Raw genomic sequence first — 19416 nt, 5'->3', positions numbered from 1 at the left:
TGGAAACAGGCTAGCGTCAGTGGTACTTATACAGTTATCCGCCACAGTGCGCGCGATGTCTGTAAATTTATTTGGGCCGACGTATCTTGGGATGACACAGTGGCACTGCGAAACTTACCGATGCGATCACCATGATGTAGCCGACGTAAATGAGAATCATCTGAACCACGTCCGTCCACACGACCGCTTTGATTCCTCCCTGCGTGTAACGTGACTGCCCTCATGCCCAACCCTTTCACCGAAAACGAACGCACACACACGCGCGCGTGTTTGAGGCTTTTTTATCATGCTAAAGTAAAGAGCGCCCCTGGTTCCCTATTTCAAGTTCCACAACACTGTCTTCTTCAAAGAGATGGATAAAAAAGGAAGAAAAGAGAAAGGAATGTCAATGAGGTTCGCATGAGACCAGCCCGATTCGCTACCCTTTGTCACTACGCTGTCCTGAAGTCTTATGAAATAACTAATGATCTGTGAAATAGGCATGCTCTCATGCTACAATGTTTCAGAGTACACGATACATGTGTCGGCTACATCAACACGTGCACATGAACCTGCACAAAAACAAACATATGCAAAGGCGTCATTACAATACTTACTATGGCGGTGTAGAAGGTGCATACGACGCCGTTCAGGAGAATGGAGGACCATACTGGTATGCCTGTCACTGCAAGACAAAAGGATCTCCATTTCTTTGTTCTAAAACGTATCGCATGTCTCACGCAAATAGTGCATAACGAGGTGGATGGCAGCGTGAAGTCACCCATGACATAATACCTGTGTTTAGTCGAAAAAAGGAACGTTTGAGTGAGCACTACCGTTGATATGCGATGTTTGCCTTCTCCTACACACTCATTAAAAAAAAAACAATTGGGTGAACAACAAGTGGTCTCACGTACAAAGGCACTGTTCTCCAACGCGTCATTGGCTGACTCACATGGTTGATATTGTCTATGACGGGACATTCCTCACTGAATTCCTGTCCTCTCACTTAGTATGCCCGAGAAAAAGAAAGTTGCCTTGCTTCGTAACTGCATAGATTCATGCCATTTCATGCTTTAACGATTCCCAAATTGTGTAACTCATGCCGCATTGAGCTAACTGCATGCCAATACTGGACATGCAGCGCAGTGTCAGCACCCGTCTTCGAAGAACTTTCTCCCTCTCTTTCGCATTTGTCGCCTTCTTTGAACCTACGTAGCGACACACTTTTGGTTTCCTTGAAATTATATCTCGCGTCTTCTCTGTGACAACAATGGGCTGTTTCACTGAATGGGTGAGTGAGTGAGTGAGTGAGTGAGTGAGTGAGTGAGTGAGTGAGTGAGTGAGTGAGTGAGTGAGTGAGTGAGTGAGTGAGTGAGTGAGTGAGTGAGTGAGTGAGTGAGTGAGTGAGTGAGTGAGTGAGTGAGTGAGTGAGTGAGTGAGCGAGTGAGCGAGCGAGCGAGTGAGTGAGTTGAATGTATACAGGCACAATTATATTTTCCGACCGAGCCAGGCATTGTGCAAACTGTACGCCTCATGTGACGTACATGAACCACTCTGCAGGCAAATGAGGACAAATGCGAATGCCTTCCGAGATGTGCCGGAGCGTGCCGTTTTCGATGTCGGGTGCACGGTGTTTTAAAATAACGCGCGCGGTTTTGTTGCCTTGGCGCCATCACGGTAGTGCCGACAGCCGTGGCCTCTGCTGTTAGGATAACTGGCAGACAGAAACCCCGAAGCAAGCAGGTCACGGCGGAACGCTGGCATTTACTGGCCATGGAAGCGCTTCCCCGTTGTCATACTCTGTATCGCGCGTCCTTTATGATGGCCACACGGGACACAGTGGTACGCTCCGCTTTTAGGCGTGATTTCTTCACGTAGGAAATCCTGGTAAATTTCGACGGGCGTTGCCGAGCGTTTAGCCAGTGATTATTACAAATCTCTTAACTTAAAGAACCGTTAAAGTAGAACCTTATTTCATTTATTATTAGGCGAAGAAAAATGCAATTATCAATTAGATCACTCCAGGGTGAAGATAAAACGCGTTGTGACAACCCTGGAGAATCACAATAATCAAAGTGGAAACTGGGCTCGGCAGTGTTGTTACGAATGCCAGTTACCTTTAAACTCTATAATAAAGCTTACCTTACAAAAATATAGCCGTGTCTACAACTTGAGAACTGGCTCACTGTACATGATCGGCTCTCGGAATAGTCTGAAACGGTCATCTTTACAATACCGGGCCGCATGCTTTATTTAGTACTGAACAGGTTTCGATACTTGTCAAGACGTAAAGTTATTGGGCCATATTTCTGCCCAAAACTTCAGAAGAATCTACAAGAAATACTTCTACAAGAGCGCGATAAGTATCTACGTATAATCAACGTGCATGCTAGAAATTAAGAAGTACTAAAGGTGCGTGAAAACGAAGTTGGGCAACGCGACTAACGCCTACTTGTGATGTCTGGCGATGATGATTTAACGGCATCCCCTATGAAGCGGGGCGGTGACAAATAGTCACCTAGCCTGATTGATTCATTCAGGCATGCTACACATGTTCCTTAATAGCATTTTCGTGTACATCTGCTTAATCTTTTGTTTTACTTCAAAATCTGCCTTGTACGGTACCTGTGACTGCAAGAGATCCGGTCGTATCAATCTCTTCCGTGCTTCTTTTTTTCCCACCAATACTCTAAACGTCTCTTGCTTGTCTCGACTGCTGACGGGTTGACGCTTCCGTCCGCTTTAAACCCAAGTGCTTCGTGAAGGTGTACATTACCTGCGGCTTTCACTTGGTGATTCCTTTCGCATTTCACGGGGAACGTGCTGGGTAGACTCCGCACCTTGCTTACGCATACACATGTCTCATCTAGTCCCGAATATTTGCTCCGGTATGTTTTGGTCCTTAGGCGACCGGCTCGAGCCTCAGATAGCAAGGCACTGGCTTTGGTGTTATCGTGCAGGTTTTTCTTTCTAATTTCTTTCTTCTCATTCTTGTAAATCTCCTTGGTCTCTTTTGTTTCCATTCTTTGCATCTAATTTACTGACACTGTTTCTCTCAATTTCTTTTGTGATGAATCCTGGTTGTCTATTTACAGTTTTAATTATCCTGTACTTGGTTGTCAACTTTCTTGACCTCTTCCTTCACTCTATGTCCCCGCTTTTCAGGCACAGATACCTCTGCACTTTAGCCGCCCATTTATTGTCATCCACGTTCCTGAGGCTTTCTTCAAAGCTGATTTTGCTCTGTGCTTCTCTGACTTCAAAAGAGGCCAAACCCATGTGAACCTGCACTGCCTCACATGTGGTTTTACCGTTGGCTCCCAAAGCCAACCGGCCTACCGATCTTTGGTTAACTTCCAACCCCGACAAGATATCCAACTTTGAGCTTAGAATTACATTTGCGAGCATTATCGCTGGCACCATTACTCATTTCCTGATTCCACGCACCATCTCGTACATATTATGGCCCTACAGTGCTGGTGTGGGAAGGCGGCAGTGTGTTAAGTTAAGGGCAGCTGTAGTTCATGCAATAAGCGAGAAACGTAAGTGGAACTGAGGGGCTAGCTTTTATTCGAGGGACCGTCTTGGACAGGAGAGATAACACTTATTAATTATATTAATTAATTAATAATTAATTATACAATTAATTATTTATTCATTTAATATTTATTTATTTATTTGTGTATATATACATACTGCTACTACTGTAAAAGGGTTATCGCAGGAGTGGGGTACGAAAACCATCGAGGATACAGAACATGAAATACAGATAATGCACAATAATAAAAAGAGAAGTCCTAAGAAGCACAATGTAAGCAACCGTCGATTGCAGCAACAAACTCTGTAAACAGCAAGTTGTGAATGTAAAGGGGCAACCAGTTCCAGATTTGGATGATTCGAAGAAAGTTGTGAGTCTAAACTTATGAGTCCTGGCGTACAGTGGTGTAATATTTAAAGGGTGGAAATTTCTTCTAGTATGAATAGCAATAACGTGAATGTGAAGGAAAAAAGTATGTCCTTTGCGCTTTGCTACAACTCCACTGACTGTTCGCTATTGACAGGTAGTTTTAATAAATAACCATTTCAGCAGGAAAATTTAAAAAGATTAGGAGGATAAAAGTAGACGCTGTCAGAACAATTTCTCTTCGGCTGTCTAATGGGGACTATATTGTTTGGAACACTAAGTGTAAGTTCACATGTGAGTGTTTTTAATGTACGTAGAGAATGCAGGTGCAGTCTGCGTATACAAAAAAAAGAGTTATCAAATATTCTTACCAGATCCAAGAGCCAAGGATGGCCCGTAGAGCACAACGCCCATGTAAAGGAGCTGAAAAAGAAGAATGAATCGTCTGCATCGTTTGAGTGTGCGACGTGACAATAGATGGGCAAACGTCAGCACAATAAAACATCGCAAACTAAGGGTCGAATGAAACAAACGTGTAAATGTCGTAGCTTGTGCTTCTCGTGTTCCTTCATAATCGAAAGCTATACATCCTACCATTAAGCAGATTTGCGTGTACTGAATAGACCGCAACGATTTACTCGTATGATGCACAACTTCTGAAGATACTGTAACGTAAAGCGAGTAGTCAAATGAGCTTGAGGCAGTAGAGCGAAAATCGGGAACTTTATATGGCATACTGCTGGGGCGAGTTGACATATGGCTACATATGAATATTGCGCAAGAAACAAATATATAGCTGCACAGTAAAGACAACACAAACGAACTGTTGTGCGCCTTAGTTGTAGACTTCCTTGCTTTTTATTAAGGAAGGAGTTAACGGAAAAAGAGGCCGCCGAAGGGCCGGCTACCCGAATCATCAAAAATAAATTCGAATGATTAAGGATACCTTGAGCGGTTGCTTTGTATTTGTGCCCCGTAATATGCTATAGAAGGTACATCAAGAAGTTGAACTGCCCTTGTGCTGCGTTGATTGCAGCAGCTAGTTCTTTTTTTTTTCTTTCGATACATAGAATGTGAGCATGTGCATACATCGACGCGATTTGCCTTCACAAGCACCTGAATTTGCACCTGAGAGCAATACTTAGGCTCGGTTAGTGAAAATATTTCATCTACCGCCGAGCTCATTCGATGTTTGTAGTTGTCCTAAGCCTTGGTGCTGGACTATTTGGAGCATTCTTGTAAAAGGCATCCGCAAACTAAAAGCGACTACAAAACAACAGCGTCATGAAGTGGCGACCACGTGCATTCTATAGTACGGTAATCGAAAGAGGTGGCATCTTCTATTTTTGTGCAGAACTGCACGTGAGAGCAATACAAATGGTACAGTATCGACTGCAAGACTTGCTGTCAAAGAGCGGCGAACGAAAGGGCACTTACCGTTTGCACAATAAAGACGGCTGACGCGATGTTTCTTACAGCAGTAGACATGAACCTCTTCTCCAAATACTGAAACAGACATGTTCTCTCGTAAATTTTCGCTCAAAATGCAACTTGTACATATTAATGAGCAGCCAGTTATTTCTCCTTATATTGTCACAGGCTGCGACGTAAGGGATAATGTATTTGCAAATTATTTACAGAGTAGCACGAAGCAACCAAGACTGCTTTGAATTATTATCGTGATTATGATGATGGTGATGGTGTTGGTGGTGACGAAGACCTAAAGGTAGTGGAACCTATATACCCGCTCATAGGGGGAGGGGCCACGTTGGCCAAGGATTGGGCTGGTTTAAGAAATCTTATAGAAGTACGAATTTAGAAACATGTCATTGTGATAAATGAATGAAAGCAGTGGGTTCAATTCAATAACTTTTACACATCTCTATCTTTTCAACCTACATGGCAATAAAGTAAAGTGATACAATTTTCGATGTCATATCTTTATTTAGTTGCTTCATTTGTTGCATCAACGGGCGGCTCTTTCGCTCTTATCGCTTCGGCTGTCAATCTCTTCGTCTGCTCCTGCCGCTCTCGTTGCACGTGCACGTTTTTTTCAATGCTCTGCAGTTAAAAATAATTCCTTTTGTGCCCGCGAGCGTTCCAGCAATGTCGGAAAAACTGAGGAAAGGGCACAAGGTGGGTGCTGCGCGGCTGTGTGGTGTGGCGACTCGGGGAGGAAAAGCAGGGAGAAATTCTCCCGTTTCCCAGCTGACTAGGGATAAGCACACTTTTTCTGCTGTAGTTATGAATAAATAAACGCTGTCCTTATCAAAACAGCTATAGTGCGAAACGAAAGATCTCTCGCGGTTCTTTTCAAGTAAATATCTGTTTTGATTTGGCGCGGCGCATTTTTCTGCGGTGTTGTAAGAAACTGAAGCTCCTTGTTGATAGCTGCACCGGGGCCGATTGATGCTAGCTGACGTGCAGACGGAAATTTCGCTTATGTATGTGTTAGCGGTTGCTCTTCATTTCTTTTTCACGCGTAAGAAACTTGCAATTTATATTTGCCTAAGGTATTTGAATGCTTGCTGCACAAACTAATTACGCTGGAGAGCATTCCGGTGACCAGATTTTGTGACATTATCACCTTTAAATGTTCATGAACACACCAGAAGCCGTAAAGAAAAAAAAATCAATTGCGTAGGAATAACCGTTTGCATTTTGAATGACAAGAAGTTCGAGTGACCTACGTGACGGCCGAAGTGCGCTTCACTTTTCAACCTGTGCCTAGAAGGACAACATTCTCAGCCAGCTATTGAGAAGCCAGCTATACTTAATATGTTACATAAGTATACAGCCGCGCTAAAGCTTTGCTTATTCAATTTCAGAGGGATATTTCTACTTGAAATCCTGCAACCAAAAATAATCAGAACTGACCTGCATGTATTGAAAGTACTATTTTTCGAAAACAGATATGTTTTTTGTCACATTCACTAGAAATGTGATAATGGACGGGTTTTTCATGTCGTGTTTCCGTAACTATGAAGCGATGTCATGTGGCACGCATTTTTCGCCAATGGAATTCGCTTTACCATGGAACATGACACTCAAGCATAGACAGCACGCTGCGCTTGCCCCGTGTACCTGTCTGTAGTGTTGTTTTGCACCACAACGTGCAACCTTGACAAAAATTTGCCAACTAGCCCAACAAGATGTTCTAATGATATCTTTACGTGTTCTATACCGCCGCATCGAGGCCAAAAGCGGGAAGTATAATCAACAGAGACCGCAGGCGTCATCAACCGACTGAAGAACTACAAGCAAAGGTATCGCAAGTCAGCGAAGTTAAAAGCATGCGGAAAGATTACCCAAAGAGAAAGCACTAGAGAAGTTTATTTATCATGTGAGCCCAGAGTTATACCAACTCTTGCGGAGCCAGGTGGCACTCCAATATCGCAAGAGGAACGGAAGGACATGGAGAAGTGCTTTCTGAAGCACTTTGGCATGGTTGCGCACTTGTGCGGTGTGACTGCTGTACTGAAATATAAGCTAAACAGCAGTCTACTATAAGAAATAGCTTGCTCTATTAAGTGTCGCACTGACCTGCTGCAGCAGTTCTGCTATGCGTGGCTTATGCTGCACATAAATGACATCAATCTGGGCCTCAAAAAACAACGTGAGAGAAAGCGCGCTGCAAAAACAAAGCTCGAGAAGCTTGAAAATTAGGTTTTCTTACTGGTATTTCATTATTTTTTGTAATTCCTGTACTTCTTAGGGCGGTCTCCGATTAGGCTACCTTTACAAAATATTTCAGCACATTTTAATATTTGCATAAATATCGTGCAGGGTATTTCTTTGTGCAGACAGTCGTTGTTCCAACACTTGCACCCTGTTGTTTAAAAATTATTGCATAGCTACTATACACGGATCCTGGGATGCTAGAATTTTCTTGAGCTTACTTCAATAAGTCATGCTGGTACTAATGTTGGTAGACACTCTTGACTTCATTGGTTTCTGTAGTATAGCAAAAGTGTGTGCGTGTGTCTGTGCTGAGAAGCTGGGGGAAAGGCTCTTTTCGGCAGAGCTGCGAATAGTCTTAATAAGCAAAGAAAGGATATTGTGCCAGAGACGAGTGTTCTAGAAAAGTTGAAATGCCTTCACCTCCTTGTAGTGTCGACGTCGAAATTCTCACGGCGGATGACCTCCAGCCAGTGATTCAACTCGTAACATAACTCTGACACCTGTCCTATGCTTCATACAAGTCGCACGAAACTGAGCCTATGGGCTCTGGTAAAGAAAGCTCGTAAGTTCAATTCAGCGTACAAGAGAAAGGTCTTGAAAACCATTCAAAAGATAATTGTTCTGAGCAGGTTGCCTTAATGCATTGAATGTAGACAACTTGCGTTGCTTTTAGAATATATTTCTCCATGTCCCGCAGCTACGCGTTCAATAATACCTTTGTGTATCATCACTCTGTCCTTGCCCAAACGCTACTGACGATCAACCGCCGATTGACACATGCTTCTTCTTCATTTACTTTTTCTCGACAGAAAAAAAAACTTAGTGCTATTTGTTGTTATTCTCTTGGAAACAGGTCATTTATGCCAAAATAATGGTAGAACAAACTAAGTGCATTACAAACGCTAAGAAACATCTGAAATATGCTCATGAGGAATTTTGTAGTGATACCTTGTTCACAATGTTACAGATCTGAATGAAGCTCTGGTGGTCTTAAATGTATGGCGAAAGAAAACCAAATATGAAAAATACTATACACGTTTTCAGTATAATTTGCTAAATATTTATCGGCACATTAGCACAAGGAGAGCTTTGCACAAAATTTACTAGGTATAGCATGTTTTTTGACTTGGAAGTGCACCCGTTGTATGGAATAAAAAAAGGAAGTTGTTTTTACTGGCATGCGAAAGATGTTGATCTCCAGCTCTTGATCATCTTTTTTTATTAGCAAGAAACTGTTGCTACAGAAATTGATTTGTTAGGGTCGTGTTGTGTACACCAAACAAACACGGCCTCTCTCGCAATTTTCAGCTCATGAAAAATTGTAGGAAGCTATCTTATGTATGTATGACTTCAGTACGGAATGCGCCCATTTGTACTGATAATCAGATACTCACATCTACATTATTGCGTTGTCTATTGAGTCTGTTGAATGCCTTACTGTGCGATAGGGTGCTAATAAAAACAGTGAATAAGCCATATTTCTGCCTATATCTATGTTTTGCCGAAACAAAATAGCCGTGCTCCATGGCGTTCTGTTCTGTTCTGTTTCTGCTCAAAATGCTTGCGCATCTTGAACAGAAAAAGATAAGTTTTCACACAGACGCGTTGCATACACATTTAAGAACAAGAACATTAGAAGCCGAAGGGTGTTAAAAGCAAGATCTGAAAGAGGAAGACAATCTTAAAAAAATAAATGTGAGTGGTGTTGGTTTCTGTTGGCGCCTGCAGAGAAAGTCGTGTGCTTGTCGATCGCATAGCAGACGACAAGCGGAAGGCTGTTTCTCCCTGGCGCGTCAAAAAAAAAAAAAAAAAAATCGTTGTCATGGCAGCATGCTTGATTTTTTTCTTCATTTTTTTTCTGCTACAGTTTAGCCAACAAAACACCAAGGGAGAAATTGGCGCTCGCGACGCAATTCCCGTTTACCTCGGGGGTATACCAGCTGACATAGCCGTGGTAAATGCAAGAAGAATAAAGTTTTCTTGAACAGTCAGTCTGAAGAAATCGTCAAAATATTTAAAAGTGGGGTTGAGCGAATGAACAAATGACCGATCAAGTTAGCAGTGTAATCGATTGGATTCGCGAATAAATTTCTCTACGGCGATGCATATATATAAAGGGTGTTTTTCATTCTTAGCTGCACCAAATTTTTAAAGTGAGAAAATCATAAATCACGCTAAGGCTATGTTTACCGTTCGAGTGTACACATTGACGGCCTCTAGATGCAGAGCAATTTTGCCGCACTTACGTGCGTAATTAGCAAACTTGCGGCAATTAACTTTCTAATTATCAACAATAGGTGGCTACAGCAAACGAGTGGTTTGGGGCCCGTCCTCGACTACCTATCCCAACGATCAAATTTTTAGTAGCGCAGTTCATGCGGGAGCTACGCGAATAATTAATTCCCCTTGGCAGGCTCTTTGAAACCGAAACTGGCTGGAAAAAGAGCGTCTGTGTCGTCGATGTCACCGCCCCACTGCCTTTCGACGCGTGTCCGAGGTGACCGCCAGTCGGGCCCCACGAGCAGCTTGCGTTATCTCTTTGCTGTATGCGGCGTTGACCTGGCGCATCAATGCCGGCAGTCCGGCAAATTTACTTCGTCACTCCGTTGGGCGCGACGCGCCGATTCCCATCGACGAAATGCCGTTTCGGGGGGCACTAGCCTTTTTTTCTATATCTTACATGACTCCACACTCTAGACATTTTACACCCTTAAGGGTGTTTTCTGGGCGCTCTCACTCTTGGAAAAATTTACACCCTTTGGGGCGTATCTTGTCCCACAACGATAATCGTCATCCGTGCTGCCCGCCTTTCCTTTTTAACGCTGTGAGCCCGGTACTTTCCAGTCACGAACGGCATGCGGCTTATCAGTGTGACACAGCATTTTTGACAGGAAAGTAGCGAGTGCCGAGTTTTCAGGAAAAAAAACGCAAGCAAGGCAGATGACGATTATTGTTGGGGGACAAATATACACCCCAAAGGGTGCAACCGTTTTAAGAGTGCTGTAACACCCTTATCTTTAGGGCCTTACAAACATTTATAGAGGACGACAGCGGAGCTCTAACGAGACGTGCGATAACAAAAGACGTAGTTGAAAATTACGTAATCGTTCTGACAGCCTTGAGCGCATATAAATATCCGACAGGAGAGTTTCCTATCTCTCCCTGTCAAATTCTCTTGTCGGATATTTCTGTGCGCCCAAGGCTGTGAGAATGATTACATAGTTTTCAACTACGTCTTTTGTCATCGCACATCTCGTCAGAGATCCGCTGTTGTCCTCTATAAGTTTTTAGGGCTCTGACGGTAAGGGTGCTACCGCGCCACAAAAAACACCCTTAAAACACCCTTAAGGGTGTAAAATATGTTTAGAGTGATGCTCTTTATATCCTGCTTAGTTAAGACTTATATATTTGTGTACGTGACTTGTTTCCTGCCATTCCTGACCAGCGTTGTCGAGAAAAGACGATCCTGTGACATTGCGCCACAGGTAAGTTGAGTCGTCCGCGTTGTCAACGTCCATCCATTTCAGTTCAGTGCCCTCAGTGTTTTTACGCACAACCACTTCGCTGAAAGCAATACCTTGTTTGACAGAATGTTCTAAGTGCTGTGCTCATTTAGGGATGAACACAGCACCTATGGAGAACTTGACCACGTGCTTTGGCCTATAAGCTAGTTCTTCTTATAAAAAAACTGCGGCACTTTGGAATAAAATTGTGCATTTTTCACGAGTGTATCAACATTTTATCATAATTTGTGACCAAAGGAGATATGGTTCCTGTGAAGCACAGCAACACTGCCCCCGTCTGCGTGTGTAGCTCGCTAGATGTCGTTGGCCAAATTTGTCTTGTCCGCGATAGAAAATTATACAACAAAATAATTTCACCTGCTCATTTTGTTACACAGCATATATATAAAGGGTGTACCAACTATCATCACCTAGATTTAAGAATATGCAGATGCCGCAATGTTGTACAGAACCAAGTTAATGTTGTTTGCTGTCGCTTGGAAATACTCACTTTTTTCATTCAGTGTAATTACATAATTAGTTTTAATTAATTATTAACTTCTCATATATTATAACTATATGAAAAGTGTCAATGAGAAAATTGTGGAGCGACATGAAAAACTCCCGATGCGGCTTTCTGTGGCTCAATACGTGCTACATAAGTGTTTTTCCGAGCATGAAAGAAGCTTGTTAATACACGTAAAGTGCTTAGAGCGGCCAGTCGAGCGACAATATTGTATATGACACATTGTGTACAGTGTATGCTGTATATAGTGTATATGGGACACATTGTATATGGCTGCACAATATATCTGTCTATATGTATGCACTAATGTATTTGTACATTTTTGTCCTGCCTGGTGAAATACTACAGCAACAACAACAACAATAGGAGAAACGTTGTCGCAAAGCGCCTGCATTAGCTATGATTAGATTGTTAAATTCGTAACAGCATGACTGTTGAAAAAAAAAGAGATTAGCAGACTTTAGCAATTCCTCTGGTGCTGTGCTCATTCACAGCAGCAGCATGATGCATCTTCACGATTTATCGGCATGATACTTGATACAGCAGCTGATACAGCAGCATGACGTCTTCGTCCGCCGCAGTACAGAAATGTGCGCGCTTCGAAATGCATGCTGCTACCGCTGCTGCTGGTTGTGGTGGGTACAGGCGGATCTAGCCTTGCAAGTCATGCCAAATGCCCCGGCAGCGAGACACCAGCACTCACAATATGTGTGCGCTTCAAACATTGCAAATAATATTTACAAAGCGCGAATAAGTGCTCGATGGTCTAGCGGTCAGTACGTTCGGCCGGCTCTCCAAACGCGCATTGTTGCGGCAGCATGAGTTCGCATTGCAGTCGTGGGCAGTTTTGTTTTAGATATGCAAGCACTAATAAGGCTACTCACGGCGCTTTCTGCCGACCTTTGTATCATTATGTAACATCTAATGTGTTGCGACACGTTTGTTGTTGCTCCTGCATGATGAAACCACTGAATATCACTCGCTCTTCTGTTAGCAGGTATGCGTGCTTTAAGGATGCCCAAGAGCTGATCACGTATATGCGGCTATGCTATTGTGAGTTATTGTTTGATTACGGAGAACGGAAACATGCTCACGGTCACTTATTGTGAGTCAGTATATATATGCGAAGGTTGTGCGATCGTTCCCCACTTGCGTCAAGTTGTTCTTTCATCCACTTTCATTTCCCATAATATATCGTTTCTTTATTTCATTTATGAAGTACAAGTAATTTCCCCTATGTTGTCCTTGGTGTCAGTGTTGGTGGGCTTGTGATGATATGGCTAATAAAAATCGGGCCTCTCGGCTAACCCCATTTCTTCTCGTTTATATATCTATATATTTATAATCACGATGCAAGCGTACTTTCCAGATGTAATCCTGGCACACGTAGAAAGTGTCGACACCCGGCCAATTACCAGCAATAACCGAGAAATTCGGTGGATCCCATGTTTATGTGGGACACAGGGCTAATCACATATATGAAATTAAATAGAATTTTATGAAAACTCAATGCTAATGACGGAAACTGTTTCACAAAATGATGCAAGGTGGAATGGAGTGGCGTTAGCGACGGAGATTCGCATCTCGCCTCTAGTTCTTGTCCATTAGAACACACACACATACAGTTACATATAAATATACACACGCACACACCAGTGAAGCATAGAATCACGGATCCGGCACAGAAGTAGGTCAAGGCATAGAAGTAATTGGGCGTGTACTCATTCTTGTCCAATATCCCTGAAATGGTATGTGTCACTAAGCATATATATATATATATACAAGAATGAGTACACGCCCAATTTAACATGTTCTGTAGCCCATAACCAGTGGGCCAAGGTGTTGTCTGCTCGGCAAGAAAGCACAGGAAAAGCCGAAGAGAGAGGCAAAGTAAACTTTGAAGAATCTTAAGCTCTGAACTTTCAAAATGAGGTCGAGAAACAATAACTGTGCTGGCGGATACACGGGTGTATAGCAACAGGCTGATCAAGCCCCGATGACGTTGCTCTGCGAGGTAACTAGAAATGCGGACGAGAGAGCAAGGCTGATTGAACCGGCAAAGGAAACGGACGACCAGACGCTGTCAATCAATTCGTCCTCGCGCCATATTTGGGCCCTCTGGTTAGGTATGGTTGCGTGCATCTGCGCTAGAAAAGCGCTGACATCGTGTCTGATTTTTGGATGCGCCGCGAACCTTGAGCTTTCGAGCACGTCACGTGCAGATGCACTACGCAAGGAAGTATTACCTCGATGGTATACTTATTCACGCAACAATGTCTGCATAGCCCATGCCTCGCTAATGGGCATGCAATAGAAATGAAAACTATCGAGCTCAGATATTAGCCGCACCTCGAAATTTAAAGAGAAAATATTCTTTATATATAGGCACTTGTAGTATAGCGTGACGACGCACGTACCAAAAACTGCCTTTTTTTCCAACGTCCAGTCTGGGGTCCGGCCTTCTTAAGGGCTACTATATATATATATATATATATATATATATATCATTGAAGTGCTGAATCAAAGGATCCGGTAGTGAAAAAGTTCAATAAATAGAACCACGTAGGCAAAATAACACTTTACTGAAGTTATTAACGTCAGTAAAGTCGCGTTAGTTTTTCCTACGTGATTTTATTGCAATAACAAGTGTATGTACACGCCAGGCGCTTTTCCGCCGTCGTCGCCGCGGTGATGTTCCGTATAAATTATAATCCAAGTGATATGACATCTTGGCCACATGCTACATGTGCGAATGAAAGCGTTCGATGGTGAGCCGACGATGGTGGCTCCATCTCGCGCGGACAAGGGAGGAAAGCGGGAAGTAGAGCGCTGTCTTCCTCCATCGCGTGCAGGGCTCCGGAGGGGGGGGGGAGAGAGGGGACCTTCTATTTCGGCGGCGTCTGCGTATGGCGTGGCCGCGCGGGCTCTATCTTGAAAGCGATCTGCGATGGGAGCAAAGTGCGCCAAGTGCTGATAGCTTCGTGTGCGCTGTGTTCTCACCGCTTAGTACACATTGAAGCGAGCGGTAGCACGAAGGTCAATTCGCTCTCTGCTGCTGCTGTCGCGCAACCTCCTTCCCGCGTTTTGACAGCGAGTGTGCGCGGTTATTGAGCGAGATGTGTTCATGCTTGCTAATGCGTGCGTGACACCATGCTTGCTAACTTAGTTAGTAAGCGAACGTTTACAAGTTGATACGGCCGATGAATCTGCTATCCTTACTTCGTATAGCTGCCTATTCATTTGCTATCGCAATCGATATGTCACCTTTTAGGCGAAACTGCGACATTTTTGAACTATGTATGAGAAGGCGGAGATGGTAACGAGAGTTACTGTGTGAAAAACAATGAACAGTTTACGTGTGTCGAGTCATAACGATAGCAGAATCCCTGTGCGTTTCGAGATTGCCACTGTCAGGTATAAGCGTATACAGGGCGTCCTAGGTAACGTTAGCCAGAGTTTGAAGATATGCAAATGCCACGTAGCTGGACAGAACCAAGGTAATGTTGTTCGTCGTCGTTTGGAGATACTCAGATTATTTCTTCCATTCCGCCTAATGAGATAATTGGTCTTAATTAATTAACCAATTTCTCCAATATTATAGTTAGATTAAAAGTATCAATGAGAAAATTGTAGAGCTACATGGACTCCCTATATAGCTTTCTGTTGCTCAATCTGTGCTACATAAAGTGTTTGTAGGAGCGTGGAAGAAGCCTGAAAATGCGCGCAAAATTGCCTTGCGACTGGCCGCTCGAGGCACTTTGCGTATATTCAAGGGCTTCTTTCACGCTCGGAAAAGCACTGTTATGCAGCACGTATTGAGCAATAAAAAGTTGCATCGGGAGTTTTTCATGTTGCTTTACAATTTTGTCATTGACACTTTTCATCTGTATATGATATTAGAGAAGTTGATTATTAAATTATGATTAATTATATAGTTAGACGGAATGCAAGATATAATCTGAGTACCTCCAAGCGATGGGAAACATTACCCAAGTTCTGTCCAGCTACGTGGCGTTCAAATATTTTGAAGCTCTGGCTAAATTTAGCCTGGACAACCCGTATAAATGTCCGTCATGTTTGTAAACACGAGCACTGTGACGTCGCTTGCGCGCAAGTGCATAGCAGAAGCCACCTGTCATTCTATTCGTTGAACCGACTCCAACAGGTGGTCGCCGTAATCTGTGGCTGAGGACGTTTTGTTGCTGCTATAAAAAGCTTAAGGAGACTAGTAAAATGTCGCGGCCCGGTCCGACTCGGCTGACAACACGGCGGCAGCTGTAGGAAATGGTGATCACCTATCTCCGTGGAAGCGGTCGCGTTGCATGTGGAGGAGATAAACAGGACTACATGCGCTGTTTACATCTTCAGAAGCGAATATGCTTAGAAATTAAGAAAAAAAATATTCGACAAAAAAGCAAAAAAAAGAAAGGCAAGAAATAAAATTAGTTTCTGTCTATGTAATATCGGTATCCCTGCCGACTTAGTGGCGCATCTTTAAGAAGATGCGGCGATTACAGGTGTTTGTGTGCAAATGTCCTATTGAAAGGAGTTACATTATGATGATTGCGCGGCGATTTACAAAATTTTCCTGTTGTTTCATGCAGTGGCGCGATCTTAAAATTAAATTATGGTGTTTCATGTGGACAGTCCTCGATCTGATTATGAGGCATGCCGTATGTATAGTGGGATACTCTGGATTAATTTCTACCACCTGTTTTCTTTTTCTTTAACTTGCATCCAATGCACGGTACGCGGGCATTTTTCCATTTCGCCCCCACCGAGAGAAAGAAAGAAAGAGAGAGAGAGAGAAGACAATTATTTCTATTGAGGTGGGGAGACTCCGCGTGGCCGCCGAATCAGCCGTCGCTGTTCTTGCGGGTCTAAGCTGGTCAGCGCAGTGTCTCAGGAGGAAGGCGAAGGAATAGCGGAGTAACCCGGAGGAGGTGGGCACTCCCAGGTGGAATGAGATACTGTGGGCTTTGCTCCACAGTAGGGACAGTGTGAGGGATATTGTGCGGGGGGTGGAAGAGGTGAAGATGAAAGAGACAGGGAAATGAATTAGTTTGAAGTTGTCGCCACGCGACGACGTCTTCTCGGTTAAGAGAATTATGTAATGGGGGGAAGTGTCTCCTGCTGTCTGTGTAATGTTGTAGAGCTTCAGTGTAGTTCGGTGGTTCTGTCGGTGCGTCGTCTGCGTTGTACAGCTCTTCCAATGGCGCCTGGTTGGCGAGCTCTCGGGCTACCGCATTAGCGCGTTCATTACCATGGAGAGAAGCGTGTCCAGGTGTCCAGACGATACGCACACTGTGTAACACTGTGGGCTGTTAAGATGTAAGGATGCGGTGTTTGTAGGGTGTCACCGTCCCTTGTGCCATAGTCCTGCAGGTGATCTGTGAATGAGTGACCATTGGGATGGGTCCATCCGGTACCGGTATGGTTGAAGCGTGTACGATGGCTAGGGCGATAGCAGCCTCTTCCACCGTGCCACTGTCCATAGCGTTGAGCGTGGCCGGATCCCTCAGAATGTCTCTACTATCTAGTACGACTAGACATCGGGCACGTCTCTGTGGTTACCGGGCCACGTTGTTGTGTAGGACCAGTGTGTCCAATGTGTCATCGCCAAAGAGTCGAGCCAATGCTTGTGTTCTTGCCTTTCTTCGGCCTTTATGACGCTCAGGGTGCATATTCTGCGGAATTGGGGCTAGGTGAATTTCGATCCGAATGCTAAGCGCAAGAAGTGTGCGGTTTTCCTGTTGTGGGGTTTTTGGTGTTTGGTATCCTAGGCACCCCTGCATTGTTTTTTGGAGTCGTTGTAATGGGCTGTTAAGATGGCATTCGACTAGTTCGCGGATGGTGTTGTGCACCCCTAGTCGTACTATATAGGAGCTTCATGGACGCATGTTGGGGTAGTCCCAGCGCTGCCTTTAGTGCTGTACGGAGGAGGGTGTCCATCTGGTGGGTGTCGGTCTGAGTCAGGTTGTGATAGGGGAGGCGGTAGGTTAATGTGCTAATTATGACGGCTTGCACTATTCGGAGTACATCTTTTTCTTGGAGTCCTTGTCGGCAGCTTGTAATGCGCTTTATCGCGTGCGTTACTAGGGTGATTTGTTGGTGGAGTATGTGTAGGGTACGTGTGGCCTTCCCGTCATGTTGTTTGTAAAGCCGTAGCACACGTAGTCTGTCTACCTTTGGAATAAGGTTGCCATTGAGATGCAGTGTGATGGTTCGTGGAATATAGGCCCTATTGCGTCTTTTTTTTAAATATAAGCAGGAACTCCCACTTCTCAGCTGCGCAGGTGAGTCCTCAGGCTGTTGCATACTCTTGTACTATATTTACTGATTCCTGTAGTGCGCCCTGAATGGCGCCGTCCGAATTTGTGGTTGCCCAGATTGTTACATGATCGGCGTACAGGGCGTGCTGCACGTATAGAAGTTTGTCCAGGATCGGTGGTAGCTTTGCATCGCCACGTTGAACAGGATGGGTCAGAAAACCGAACATCAATATTATCAATATTCCGACATCAATATCCACTTATTGGATGATTCATGCTGGGGTTCTAATATTTATAAAGGTATTTTTCTTGGATGTGGTATTGATTCGCTCTTGAACGATCCAACTCGCTGTATTGGCAACATTTCTGGTACTTTAATTGATCACGCTTTAACAAATTTACTTACTTCTGCCGAGGCTTTTGTCATCCTTGCCAATATAACTGACCACTTCCATGTAGCGCTTCGTTTTCGGCGCGTAGCCATTCCTCCGAATACTTGCTTTTCCAAATCCTTCTTTGACAAAAAAAAAGTTCACCTATTCAATAGCTACAATAGTCTGGTCTCACGTCATTACCTGCACAGAACCTCAGGCTGCCTACAACGAATTTTCTTCGTTCATATCTGATGCTTTAACTTCCTCAATCTTTAACGTTTTGTGCCGAAGATAGCATTCATCTCCCCTAAACCCATGGCTAACTCCAGGTCTTCTTACTTGTTTACGACAAAAAGACAAGCTGTACAGTAAATCGAAGAAAAAGCCTTGTAATCTGTCTTTAAAAGTGCCATGCAAAAATATAGCAATACGTTGAGCCTACTATTAAGAAAAGCGAAACGGGATTACTATGAACACGTAATAATTAAAGCCGGTAAGAATACAGGAAAGCAGTGGCGTATACTAAATTCATTTCTAAGTAAAATTAGCTCCGTAACTGGTATTACGGAACTCTGCCATGATAGAAACACCTTTCGCACTTCTGATACCACTGCAATTGCTTTCAGCGAATGTTCTTCTATCACAACACAATCAGGGCACTCTTACTCTAGTGACAGTCGTCGTTCTTTTCAATCCTTTTATCTTTTCCGAACCACTCCTACTGAGGTTCGCAATACGATCTCGAATTTTAAAACAACTGGCGCTGCACTTGACAACATACCCGCTAGGCAAATAAAGGACATCATCATCGCTCCTATCTTTGCTCATATTGTCAATTTAATCTTTAAGCACCCTATTTTTTCTTCTGAACTACAGAAAAGGAAGATAATACCTATTTATATAAGAAAGGCGATTGATTAGTCATGAATAATTATAGGCCCATCACTATTATTCCTTTTTTAGTAAGGTTGCTGAAAGGTTATTTTCCACACGTCTTACAAACTGCCACAACAAATTTCAGCTACTATCGCCACATCAGTTTGGATTTCGCCAGGGGCTCTCCACTAATCTCGCGTTGGCTGCAATTACTGAAAACATCAGAACAAAATTGATGACGGCAAGTTCCTTGGATGAGTCTTCATTGACTTCAGTCTTGTTTTGTCTCGATCAATCA

General features: G+C 43.6%; 1 protein-coding gene across 3 annotated transcripts in view; it reads right to left on the bottom strand.

Moving 5' to 3' along the window:
- Positions 1-19416, bottom strand: part of LOC135906851 (sodium-coupled monocarboxylate transporter 1-like) — an 80300-nt gene that overhangs the window by 47909 nt on the left and 12975 nt on the right. For all 3 annotated transcript variants that reach the window (XM_070538526.1, XM_065438457.2, XM_065438458.2), the window contains 4 exons: positions 5324-5392; positions 4258-4309; positions 597-664; positions 119-199 (listed from right to left, as the gene is read on the bottom strand). In XM_070538526.1, coding sequence (XP_070394627.1) covers positions 119-199; positions 597-664; positions 4258-4309; positions 5324-5392 — 270 coding nt within the window. The remainder of the gene's footprint in view (positions 1-118; positions 200-596; positions 665-4257; positions 4310-5323; positions 5393-19416) is intronic.

Source organism: Dermacentor albipictus, chromosome 5 (assembly GCF_038994185.2).
Source record: "Dermacentor albipictus isolate Rhodes 1998 colony chromosome 5, USDA_Dalb.pri_finalv2, whole genome shotgun sequence".
Lineage (NCBI taxonomy): Eukaryota > Metazoa > Arthropoda > Arachnida > Ixodida > Ixodidae > Dermacentor > Dermacentor albipictus.
The sequence above is the reverse complement of the archived record's forward strand: the minus strand, read 5'-3'. Positions and strand labels throughout refer to the sequence as shown.